The sequence below is a fragment of the Corvus kubaryi genome, unplaced genomic scaffold (assembly GCF_017639235.1).
Source record: "Corvus kubaryi isolate FWS band 111438036 unplaced genomic scaffold, C.kubaryi_AGA036_p1.0 136, whole genome shotgun sequence".
Taxonomy (NCBI): domain Eukaryota; kingdom Metazoa; phylum Chordata; class Aves; order Passeriformes; family Corvidae; genus Corvus; species Corvus kubaryi.
In genome coordinates, this window is record NW_024580670.1 from 257,381 (window position 1) to 270,271 (window position 12,891).

At 40.3% G+C, this 12,891-nt stretch overlaps 1 protein-coding gene across 5 annotated transcripts in view; it reads left to right on the plus strand.

Annotated features, from left to right (window-relative positions):
* The window catches only part of TMCC1 (transmembrane and coiled-coil domain family 1), a 79,092-nt gene that overhangs the window by 8,905 nt on the left and 57,296 nt on the right, over positions 1-12,891 (plus strand). For 2 of the 5 annotated variants that reach the window (XM_042012905.1, XM_042012894.1), the window contains 2 exons: positions 4,829-4,885; positions 7,983-8,227. In XM_042012905.1, the coding sequence (XP_041868839.1) occupies positions 8,024-8,227 (204 nt within the window). In that variant the 5' untranslated portion in view covers positions 4,829-4,885; positions 7,983-8,023. Of the gene's footprint in view, positions 1-4,828; positions 4,886-7,515; positions 8,228-12,891 lie in introns of those variants that run through there. The other 3 variants (XM_042012867.1, XM_042012875.1, XM_042012938.1) reach the window with 2 other exon arrangements.

The window sequence follows — 12,891 nt, forward strand, 5'->3', positions numbered from 1 at the left end:
TTTTTTTTTTTTTTTTTTTTTTTTTTTTTTTTTTTTTTTTTTTTTATTACTAGCATGCTTAGAAGTCTCTCTTTAATGCCAGAAATAGCTGTAGTATACCCTTTTGTCTTCCCTTGGAAGTGGAATGAAAATACCTGTATTTCCACTTTGTGGTTCTCTTGTTCCTGACATTTGAGTCAGCTTTGACACACAGAAAGTGGCAGTGTCTCTTGGCAGACAGGCAGTGAGGAGATAAGAGCAGCTTTGATCTCTCTCCTCCACTCCTTCCTCTTCTGAAAAGATCCTGCCAAAATGCTTGCCATGGCCTAGTATTGTTGCATTTTTCCAGAGACTAAAGAATCGGATCCAGATAATGCAAATGTTAATAGGAGAAGTCAGTAGCAGGAGTGCAACTGACCACAAAAATATTTGAGATGCTTCAAGGAATTAAATCCATTCTTTTATTTGTGGAAGGCCCATTGTTTTGAATATTTGCTTAACACTTCTTCACTCTTTTCCTTTAGGGGAGGTAGTTTCTCTATTTGCAAAATGCAGTATTTAAACTGTAGAAGTGAAATCACTTGTATACTGATGAGTCCTTGCTGAAGCTCATGTGAGTTCCTGTTTTCTGCAGCTGTTGTGGCCATAGTGTCAGATAGGAAGTTTTTGATAACACCATTTTGGAGTAATTGTGTGCCCTGTCTGTTTACTTCCTCTCTTTAACTTTATCCCAAAGATGTTATAACCAGGTCTATGGTCAGATTCTTCCCTCAGTCCTGTCTTCTTTCAAATGAGTTAATTTTTTTGTATTGGTTCATATCACAGCCCTGGAAATATCTGTGCTTACAAAGTCTAAAATGGGATGCCATGCTATGGTTCTGAAAATGAGCCAGGGGACAAAAGAGGTTGGAAATTCCTTAAATTGCTATTTCTGTTGTACTTCTCGTATTGTGAAAGGACAGCTTCCGTTCCCTGCTTGAACTGTGGCTGGAGATGTCCCTTCAGTGTTCTTCAGTGAAGCCCTGAGTTCAAAACATGCACTTGACTGGTTTGTAGAACATGTAAATATGGGTGCAACTTTTTTCCCTTTTGCAAAAAGCAGAGATGTTTTTGAAGAAATGCTGCTGTTTGGCCTAGCTTCAATTTGGTTTTGAAGAAGAGTAGGTGAGGATGTCACTTTTCTGAAACAGGCCACTAAATTAAGTGCAAGTGTCAACTGTCAGCCCTCCTGTGGCAGACCACACAGTTTTGAATTGCAGGTTTCCTCTTGAGCCTAGTAAAGCAGACTGTCTTTATAATAATTATTTGTCCAGTTTGCTTTTCTTCTAAAATCCCTGCAGACTGCATTTTTAGTGTTGTCTCCCAACTTTTAAGTATGTTCACAAAAAAAATTTCAAGAAAATGTGTATGATGTATGTAATTGTCAATGTCAACTAATCAGAAGACTCTAGTTAAATCTTTCTTTAACATTCATTTAGCTTTCTTGAAGCACTGTTTTTATTAATTTGATGGCAAACAGCCTATATGTAGCCTTTTCCAGGAAAGAATATTTTAAAGTGATTTGAGTAGGTTCCAGTTATACTGCAATGAGCAAGCAGTACTTCCTGTAGGGCATCAGTAATGTAGAGGCTGCCCACAGGTGGTATTGAAGGTACTTGATTCTGATGTGGATATACTCAGGAAGATGCTTCTTAAGAAGAAATGGAAAGGAGAAAGGGATCTATCACTCACTAAGAGAATGTTTGGTATATGCTCATCTGTGACTTGAGTGAAGTTTTCTCTTATCTACAGCATTAATATTTGAGCTTTCAGGAAGATAAACTGCGTACATTAGTTCTGCTGGTCAGCAGTATTAAATATAAAGTTATAGGAAGGAACTGTTTCAACAGGATGTGGATCTGAGAAGAGGCTGATGTTGAAAGATCACTTTCTGGTATGTCTGAACATGGTGCCCTTGCACATGTGAACCATTAATGGATACAGTGGTAGAAGAAGTGAACTCTTTTTGGTGTGCCAAAGCATAAAATCTTCTGCTGATGAAATCTTTGAAGTTGCCATTTGTTAATTTGTATGGGAAGGCATGGGAAAAAGTGATTCTCTCTCCCTCCCCACCCCTGCTCCAGAGAGGAGGAAGACAATTCTTAATGTCTTTTGAATGACCTCAGGGATCTGCTCCCACTCCTTTTTCCTTGTAACATACTCACCTCTAACAAACAAGTGCCTGGACTGTGTAGAGCTATTTTAGGCTTGTGAGGATTTTAGGAGAAACATTTCATGTTTTGTATGGTCTCAGACTTAGTGCCATTTTTGTCCCTGAATATAGTAAAAATCATGTGATTCATACCTAAACACACTGCCAGCCTTTTCCTTTAACAGCTCTTTCAGCCATACTCCCTTTCTGGTCTTGGCTTGGGGAGGGTCTTTGTGTATCTATATATCTTGTGTTCCTGGTTTTTCTTTTGGACTTCAATTGAATTGAAAAAAATATTTTCTTGGGTGAATTTTGGAGGAGGAGAATGAGGAAGAATTATGTATGTAAAACTTTAGGTATCTTTTCCATTAAAAATAGATTTGTTTTCTGTTTTCTTTCCATTTACCTATGTTGTTTGTATTTAATTATTTCTTCTTCTTCCATTCTGGCCCCAGTTTTTCACTCAGACAATTGTTTTATTATAATGTCTAAATAACACATTTTTCCAGATATTGGGTAGTCATGTAATTATTCAATTGTTTTCTTGAGTCAAATTACTTACTCTGTTACTGGTGTCTTCCTCTTTAAATGTTTTCCAGATGACAGCCCCCTTGAATTTGACACGCATTCTGGTTTCTCATGAGTTCTTTTTTAGGATAGGATTAGCTGTTAACACCCAGAGCTTTCTCTTCTTATTTGCGCTGCTGAGCAATGATGCTTTTAAAATATCTTAAGCCTCCTTTGGATATAAATCACTTGCTAGGGTTCCCAATTCCCATAATAGGTGGTTTTCCAGTGTGTGACTTGCTTCTTTAGTCTTTCTTGCTAAACTGTTTGCCTGGATACAGAATCCATTTTGGGATGGGTTTCTGAAAATAATCTGGGATTTCTCAAACTAAGATGGGCTATTTCTTAGTAAAAGTCACTCCTGTTCTGAAACAACTAAAAAATGCTTTTCTTTTACCACATAGGATGAGTGGGAAGCATCTCCTTCCTAAGTTTCCTGCTAACTGTGATGACAACTCTATAATGAGCTGTTAAATTGACCTGTTTATGGAATCAAAGAAATGTGGGGATTACTTAGGTAATTGTACTTGACCTTGTTAAGGGTTCAAGGTGTTCAAACATGGCATAAATAAAAGGTATTTGAAATATTCTATGAAAAAGCGGAATTTTTCCTATTTCCTTTCCTTGAAAATAGTTTTTCTTCCCCATTTCTGTAGTCCTGTACTGTTTGTATCTGTAACAAGTACTTCAGCTGCAGATCAGTCATCTCTGAACTGTGTTTTAATGGTAGCTTCAGAGTTCACTTTGTTTACAAAGACCTGCGGTTTTGAAGGGAATTAATTAAACTGATTAATTTAGAGTAAACTTTCACTTGAATAAAGTCTAACTAAAATCTAATGGGCCGAAGTCTTTTCAGACTGATACTTGTCAAATTTTTTGAAATGTTCATGTTACAAAGTATTTGATGAAGAAAAGAGTGGGAAGAATTGGCAAAAAAAATTCAAGCCAAGATCATGTCTATGCTTTGTAAGTACCAGGAAGTGAAGGAATTCTGCTTAGCCCCATGCAATAGTTTTTCAAAGTTCAGAAGAAAGTGGGAATTTTGGTGGTGTGTCAGTGAGGGCTGTGATTCACATGGGGGACAGTACAGGTGGTTTTAGTGCTAATGCCTCTTGGTGCCCACCTGTGGGCACTCTGGGACATGGGCTCTGAACTACAGCAGCTGTGAACAAGTTTGAGCCAAAAGCAGCTGTTGATCTGCAGATCCTGTAGTGCTGTAGGTCATATCTCTGAAGACCTTGCTGTCAAAAGCTCTTACAGTTATTATAAATAAAAAAATGACATTAAAACTTAAAAAGACAGACTGACTGAAGTTCTGTTAGTGGCACCTCATGTGCGACCAGTACTTTACACATTGCTCCTAGCAAGCACCTGGCCTTTGGGTTGTTTGCAGAAACATTGTACAGACCATCCAAACACCCTGGAATGCTCCGTTCCCTCCTTGAAGAGAGCAGGGGTGGGGGGTGTCCTTGGGCAGGGGGGGTGTGCCCAGGTGGGATTCACACTTGGAGCTGCCTGCGCTCATCTGTGCGAGGGCCGTGGCTGGGAATGCTGCGGCTTGGGGGTGTCCTGCGGGGGGACAGGGCCAGGGGCTGGAGTCACTGGGGGACAGCAGCTGCCCCGTGCAATGAGCTGTGCAGGTGTGTCCGAGTGCTCGCAGCTTTTACCTCCTGTGAGGTGAACACCAGGTAAACAAGAGCCAGCTGTTTGACCTGTGCCCGGGAGCATTGAATGACTAAATAGGAGAAGAAAATAAAATCTGTGTGGTGCAGACTGACCTTGCAGGCTGGAGCCCTGGCATCTTCTTCTTGTGCTTTTAGCATGTGGTGGTGGCCATAAACCCCAAGAGAAAATGCTCCTTCACAAGAACCTCTTGATTAACTCTGTAAGTTTTAACTTCAGTTATATTTGTATCCCTTCAGTTATTTGGAAGAGTTTAAAATAGGACAGCTTCCAGGGGCACTTCCATTTCAATGGAAAAACAATTATTAAAAAAAAAAAAATTAGAATTTGAAATAATGCTCACTTTGTTGTTTGTGTATCTTTCCTCCCATTTCCAGAATTGTGTCTCATACTCAATTTCTTTTGCAGTTCTGTTCAGTGGAGGGACTGCTGTGGGTCAGCCATGCTAAGGGGCAAATGATGGAGGCAAGTACGAGTTTATCCTTTCACTGTTACCTAATGTTGGTTTTGCCAGTTTTTCCTTTTGAACTGTTTTGTTTCCCAGGGCTCCTGGGAAATAATTGCACAAATGAAGGATGATATTAGAACGTTCTGAGATACAATAATGTTATAACATCTGCTCAGTGTGGCTGTATATGGAATTGTGAATTTTGGTCCTGATGTAGTATATTCTTGTACAAATAAGAAATGTATGGTTTTGAACTTCATGCTGTAAAGTATTGTTTCCTCCCACAAACAGAATATAAAGGTGGTTGTAAGGGGAGAAAACAAAAGTGAGCACAGAAGTTGAATCCTAATGCAATTAAGTGTGCTAAATAATTCTGAAGATTCACAATTCTTCACACTTTCGAGTATTTTTTTTTCCCCAAAAGTAGATACTAGAACAAATAAGTAGTTGTAAGGATCTTCATACCAGATGTGTAATTTGCAAAGCTCATTTCAGGCTCATAACAGACTCATCCTATGGAACTAGAAATAGGAGATGACTACAAAGTTCCCAGTAGCAGCCTCTCAGAGGCCATAGCATTTCAGAAATCTGTCCTGGAATACACAGGGTGGCTGTGCCTTGTTTGTGAGCTCACTGTGGGCTGATTTGTTTCGAGGTGGTTTGTAAATTGCCATAGGGTTAATTTAAGCAGGTTAATTTTTTCTGGCAGATAATGCATGGAACTCCAGGTAGACTGAAGTGTAGTGTTCTTTAAGACCAACAGCATTAACAGTGGTAATATGGATAGAGAGCATGCAGGAGATCAAAGAGATCCTGGCTGGAGAGTATACCAGTCATCTTAGATAAGAACTGCAGTTCTTCAGTGAGTCCTGAATGAAAAATAAACACTGAGTAAATTAGCTAAAATGAAAAGGGCAGTTATGGGTCAACTGTCAGGCTTGTACTTTATATGCCAAATAATTTTGGGACTCTTACTTTTTTAGATGGTGAGTTTTGTTCACTGAACCTTTTAGTCTGATGGTTAAAAATTAGCATCTAGTTTTGTGATTTTTGTCCCAAAACATAAATTGAGTGGAGACCTGTGGTCCAACTTCCAGCAAAACCTGTTACCTGAGGGGGAAAAAAAAAAGATTAAGACAGAGCAAGCTCAAAAGTCAAAGCACACTACTAGACATAAAGGCACTTGAATTCATTTAAGGAAGTGTTAGGTATGTAAGTATGTTTGCACATCTTTTTTTTCTTCTGCCACACAATTGCTGCATGAATGTGGGTAATATATTTTTATTGGATGTAGTTTATTACTTTGTATTTAATGTATTACTGATTAAACTGGCCAGTATATTTAGGCTCAATGCTTATAGCATCTTCAAAGTACTGAGATAAAATCCTGCATGATTCCAGTGTTCTGTTTTCTATAAGTACTGAGTTTCTTTTTGCCTCCAACTGATAGCAGTGGCACTTGAAAAAAAGAGAGGCAGCTCTTCTGATATTTTTGGATGGCAGTTTGGAAGGCGTTTTGAAATATCTGTTTAACCCATTGTGTCAGGCTTCAGATGCACAAAATCGAGAGCACTCCAATTGTAAACTCAATGCATTATGTTTCTGCAGCTGTTTTAGCATAAAAATGAACACTCTCAAATCCTAAATATGCTCCATTACAAATAATTCTTTTCTAAAGCACAAACCACTTTCTGCCAAGATTGAGGTAGACCTCTGTGAGCTGGTTTCTCTATTTATAGAAGCCTAATCAAAGTTTTCTCCTGCAAAAAACAGTCGTCAGCTTCTGAGCATGTGATCTCATGGTGCTGATGTGAAACTCTTTCAGTTATTGTGTCATTCCTTCCTTCCTCCTTTCCTTCCCCATATCTTTGCTGACCTTCTCCCATAGTTGTTGCTATACAAGTGCTGAGCTGCACTGTTGTACAACCCAGTTTTGCCTGAGCGCAGGGAATGACTTGGGTTGAGCTCTCGAAGAATAGCTGTGCAGTTCCTGTGCCAGAGGCTGAACTGCACATACCTGGTGCTGATCCCTTGTAGATTCGTTGCTTAATCTACTTTTCAAAAGGCATTCTTGTTTCCTCTCAGAGCTATGGACAAGAGTATGCCAATTGAAAGCATTTCACTTGCCTGTTCTTGCTTGAAGACAGATTTTCACATCTAGTTTTCAGTGCCATCAGTGGATGCTGGCTGTAATAAGCCATTTGTCACTATTTGGAAATGTTCTGGTTTTTTGCATGTATTAAATACTGTTAAGTTAGGGTCTTAGATCTTTGTCAAAGAGCAAAATTAATTCTGCCTAACATGCTCCTCAGAAATTTAACCTCATGTTCTGTTAGATGTTATTATGGGCTTGTTCTTAATAAACAAAACCCCACTCGTTTCTCCTTGCTTCTCCCCCTTTTGAACAGTTTTTTTATCTTTCTTGCTTTCCTGCACCCTCTGTGCTGGGCTTCTCCCCTCCGGCAAAGAGTGACTTGTCTCGCACAAGCTTCTGCAAGCAGCCTAGATGCAACTAATGCCGCACGGAGGGGTGCTCCGAGGACTGATACATTTTATTTTGTTAACAGCATGTTTTGCACACTGGATTTTTAACCCACTACTTGCTGCATGGTTGTATAATAATGATTACTCTTTTGTTTAACATTAGATAAGCATGAGATCACCGTGGCACTGCTGCATGTGTAGTCACTCTTGAAGCAATTGCACACCTAATTGGCTGGCAATCTTGGCATTTTCAAAATAAACACAAGCCTTTTAAAGAGAAGGGACTTATTTCTGTATGAATAGTCAAATAAACCTGTTGGGTGTCATCAATGGAGCCGTCTGGCACTGAACAGTTGTGTGATGACCCTGATCCTGGAGGCAAATCCCAAGATCAAGAGACCAAAAAACAACATGAATCAGAGCAAAAATTATCCAAAATAACGCATAATGCTTTGGAGAACATTAATGTCATTGGTCAAGGCTTGAAGCACCTGTTCCAGCATCAGCGCAGGAGGTCCTCTGTTTCTCCACATGATGTCCAGCAAGCTCAGGCTGAGCTGGAGCCTGACCTGGATTTGGAAAGCCAAAGCGTCTGTGCTGAAATTGATGGTGTCTCCACCCACCCCACAGCTCTGAACCGGGTGCTTCAGCAGATCAGAGTGCCACCTAAAATGAAGAGAGGGACCAGCCTGCACAGCAGGTGGGGCAAGGGAGATGCTCCAAAAGGAAGCCCGCAGATCAACAGAAGGTCTGCTCAGGACATTCAATCGGGTCGGCCCAGATCATCATCCACTACAGATGCTCCCACAAACTTGTCTGTGATGGAGATTGCTTCTTCTATCTATGTAGGTGGAGAGGAGGCCACAGCAGCAGCAGTAAGTTACTCAGATTTACCTTTGATCTTTATCATCTCCTTGTATGTTTTCTTAAGCCCTTTGAAATCTCGTTTTGAAAAGCAGGTTTCTTTCAGCAAATTCAAATGGTGCTGTGTTCAAAAGCTTCTTCAGTGGTGAAGCAAAGAGCTTAAAAGATGCAAGCATTAGTCATTTTCTCACATGGCAGGTGGCTGATTTTATATGTATTTGATCAGTGAAATGAGAGCTACTTTGAAACACATAAGGTTGTTTGGACGGCACACCGCAGTCAAACAAGAAGTGATGGGATGAGCAGTAGCCAGAGTAGTCCTCCTTAGGAACTGTTAGCTAGTTCCTGCAACAAAACCTTGCATTTACCTAGATGGCTTTTTAAATTCCTCTCTCATTTTATTGTGTCTTTTATAAAAGCAAAGAATTCCAGTTTGACTGGATGGTGCTGTTGGCCTTTTAGGCTGTGAGAGGCTCCGGGAACACGGGCTGCAGCCTGCACAGCTGTCTAACCCCTCAGTGCTGGGTTTCCTGTATGTGGTTTAGATCTGCCTGGCTGCTCTGCTGACAAGGGATCACTGCTGTCTCCTTCAGTTTGTCCTGCCTGTGTGGGAAATTCACTGAAATGACAGTCTCTGTTCCGTGGCATGCTCTTGCAAAGTTGTGCAGATCAGCTTATTGATGATATCACGACGCAGTGTTTGTCTTACCATTTCTTCCCTTTCCCAGATCAATTTAGTTGAAACATTCTTGAGGTTTGATGGGGGGTTTTGTTTGGGTTTTGAAAGACTAGCTTTCTAGTTAATTAACTTTAGCTTGTTCAGGACACTGGTTCAGAGAGTCCCCTGAAAAACAGCCCTTAATAGCAAAGGGGTCTACAAAGGCTGGATATACTTTAAGAAGTTCGTTGTTTCCTCTTGCAAGAAACATTGAATGAGTCTGCCTGGAGCTGTATCCAAAGCTTTTGCTTCTTGTCAACTGTTAAAACAACAGAGATAGTAATAAAGTAGTTGTGAAAAGCATGCACTCTCCTGGGCTGGTTAACTTTGCAGTTAGTCAAGCCATTGAGAGTCCTCAGAAAGAGACCTCAAAATAGCTTCAGGTTTATTTGTGTATTTATTTGTCCCTTGATAGTGAATTTCCAGCTGCTTTTTAATATTTGCACCATCTTGTGACAGTAACAATGTACATTGTAGGTCTAAAGTGACATGGCCAAGGAAATACTGCTATGGAGAATAAGACCTAAAATGAGAGGGAGATGTGAGTCTCAATCCCTTGTACAGAAACCATGTTGCATGTGCCTGTTCTCTGTTACTATCTTTTGTCTTTTAGCCGGTAGTCTGTAGGAGGAGGAAAAAAGATGGGTGGGACAGTTGGATTCTTTCTTTTCCTGGAAAATTTGGCCAAGTCTGGGTGGTGTACCCCATTTTCTTTCCCGAGAGCAGGTAACAGCACTACCTCACAGTGTCACACAAGGATTGGAAGAGTTATTCAGTGCCACCTTCCAAAAACGGGGATCTCTATCCCCTCACTCCTCCAAGAGCCAGAAAGGTTAAGACTGCTGCCATATTGCTATGTAATCTGCATAATGTTGGGAGCTGTAAAAATCACATGAACTACACTTAACTTACTTTGCACAGGAAACGCAAAGTAAAAATTGGAAAATACAAATGTTGGATTTTTTTCACAGAGAAGGACAGAATGTTGTCTGATATTCCATGAAAAGCACTGTGTGTGTTTGCAATAGTAACTTAATATCTTGCTGCTATTTTAGTCTGAGACATACTGTCTTTGCTGTGGCATGTGTCTGTACGTACTAGGTTTAAAGGATGTTGATGCCACTCGAAGTTGCAAATTAATGGGAGACAACTTGCAAGTTAAATGCAGATGATTGTACAGCTTTAAGTAATATATAGCAGCTTTTACTGAATTTTCAGTGTAGAGATGTAATGCATTTGTAAATCAACTCCACATAAATTTTAAATCACTGATGTGATTATTAGCAGAGCTTCTTGGTTTGTGATTTGGTGAAATCAGTAAAGCATAATGCAATCATTTGGTAAATCACCCTTATAACAGATGTCAGCATTGTTTTCTTTGGAGAAGCCAGCTTAGGATTCAGGCTGCCACACTGCTGGAATTTATAACTAAATTAATGAATTGTTAAATTGCAAAAACTAACTGTTCTTTCAACAGTTTGTATTGGAAAGTTACTTACAACACACTTAAAATGAGAATCAGTAAAGAGCCAGGAAAAATCTGAAATCATTAGAGCAAACTTCAAGTTTGGTGTAAATTCAAACTTTAAACACTGTCTTTAAGTTATGAGATACCTGAAATTGTTTAACACAACTTTAACCCTAAATTCTCCTATTTCATTTAACCTCACTGAGACTAGATTACATAATGAAGCTAAGAAATAGAAACCATTTGTTTAAAGTATCTGGCAGATAACTCTCAGTCATCAGGGCTGAGAGTCCTCTGGACTCTACTCAACCTGTATGGATTGTCTCTACATCTAACTTTCACTTAATTTGTTTTTGTTGTTTCGTGCTCACTTTCTCAAGACTTTGCCTATTTATCTCCTTCAGCTTTTCATGATCTTATCTTTCAAATAAATTTTTCACCTTTTCCTTTTGATAAAACCACACCGATTTCACTTCCTTGGTTTTGGTGTTTGCTGCTGACAGTGAAGCTATGCTGACTCACCTTGCATCAGCAGGGAGTATTTCCTTTGAAATTATTTAAGAATTTCATAAATCCATCTATAATTAGAAAAATGTCACTGAGCTGCAGCATTGATCCATCTGTTGTGAACATATGGGCTATACAAGCTATGAGGAACAAAGAAGCAATGCATAGAATGAAAAAGTTGTGATTTAATAATGATAAGAACTACATAACATAGGATTTGTAGTCAAGCAATATAACTGTTTTCTGATTCCTGTCTTCTGTTGTTGTTTGCTTTGCTGGTACCTCCCCCTGTTGTGACACAGCCTGTTCCTTTTGGTGTTGGATGTGTGCTAAGCAGTTCTGGGGCTCCTCTGCCCTGTCAGGTAACAGGTGTTAGAGAGAACTGCACAGGGCTTTGCCCGTGCCCTCATGTCACCTCCGTCACTGTGCTGGCACTGCTCTTGTGGCAGAAATCCCTGCTCTGCTTTCCTTTCCTTCTTTATTTTTCTCCCAGTATTCAGATTTATGACACCTAGGAAGAGTAATGAACATTTTGTTTGCTTCACATGCTCTGTACCTGCTCACTGGGACACTGCAGTGGGAGGTGATGGGTTCAGTCAGGGAGCTGGCAGGCACTGCACACACTTGGGTGCAGTGCACCCTTACTGCTTATAAGATTTGATTGTGACTGCAGAAGGTTTTGCTATGAGTAGATGTAGGAAGTCAGCAGACTTAGATTGCTGAGAAATTAGCCTTCAGTTGTATTTTATCAGAGTCTTATTTTATCACATTATTCTATGTGCTTTTGGGGACTGCTGTGAAATTGTCAGTGCTTCTTATTGGAATGGCAGGAGTGTTACCTGTTGCAGAGCTGTTTGTCAGGCATGGATGAGCAGGACCCCCCATGCTTCAGTCTAGCTTACTACTGAAGCTTAAGACCTGTTAAACATATCCAGACTATTTCCATATCTTCCATGTTTTGTGGAGTCAAGCCCTGAGCTTCATCCTTCTGTGTGAGGCTGCACGGTGATCTGAGTTTATGCTTGACACTGCCTACATACATGCTGTGTTAAGCTTGGTTTAAAGCTTGTGATTTATTTGCTTGTTGGGTTGGTCCTGCTTGATGCTGTTATGTTTGCTTTTTAGCAGTAGGTGCTGTGTCTGAACAGTTTGGAAAAGGAAAAAAAAACTTTATCAGCCTGGTGTTGTCTACGAGGAAAATTGCAAAAGTGCAAAAGGAAATTTTGTAATTAAATTCCTTGGTGTACTAAGAAACTCGGGCCCCACCATGGGGCAGCTGTGGAAGGGCAGGGCTCAGAGCAGCAAAGCTCTTGGAGCTGGGTTCTCCAGCCTACTGCTCAGAGTCCCCTTCTGCCTGTGTCACATGAAGAGTGCTGTGTGCAAGGAAAAGGTGCTAAACAGATACGGTATTGATATTATTTTGTCTTGCCTCTGTTCTGTCTTGGACTGTTTAAACTTCTGAGAGCTCCTATCTCATCACCATTTTTCACCCCTTTCTTTCCTGGTGTCTTTGTTCCAGCTATATGAACCAGATGGAAGTCACCTTTCTTCATGTGCTGGGCACCATTTTGTCATTTTTGTTGCATTTTTAAAAACAGCTGTAGTCATTGTCTATCTTTCACTCCTGATCCAGAGTTTCTGGCATGTCAAATGTCTTATTAGACCTCACTCTTCCTTTTTCAGGAGCTTCTTCTTTCCCCAGCTTGCTTATTTCACATGGCAGGGTCAGTTTCCATCTGTCTCCTGATTAGATACACCTACACTTTCGTTTCCATGTCTATAACCCCCTTACACACACACACAACCTCCCCCACTAAACACACTGCCAGAAAGCTTAGGAGGGTAATCTCCTCAAAATGTTGGATTGTTAACTGGAGTGGGGGGTTGGGTTGGTTAGGTGTTGGTATTTTTTTTCCCTGCCAATGTTTTATGTTTTCCTTGTGGCCGGGGCAGCTCCGGCTCCCGTGTGCCTGTGCTGCTCT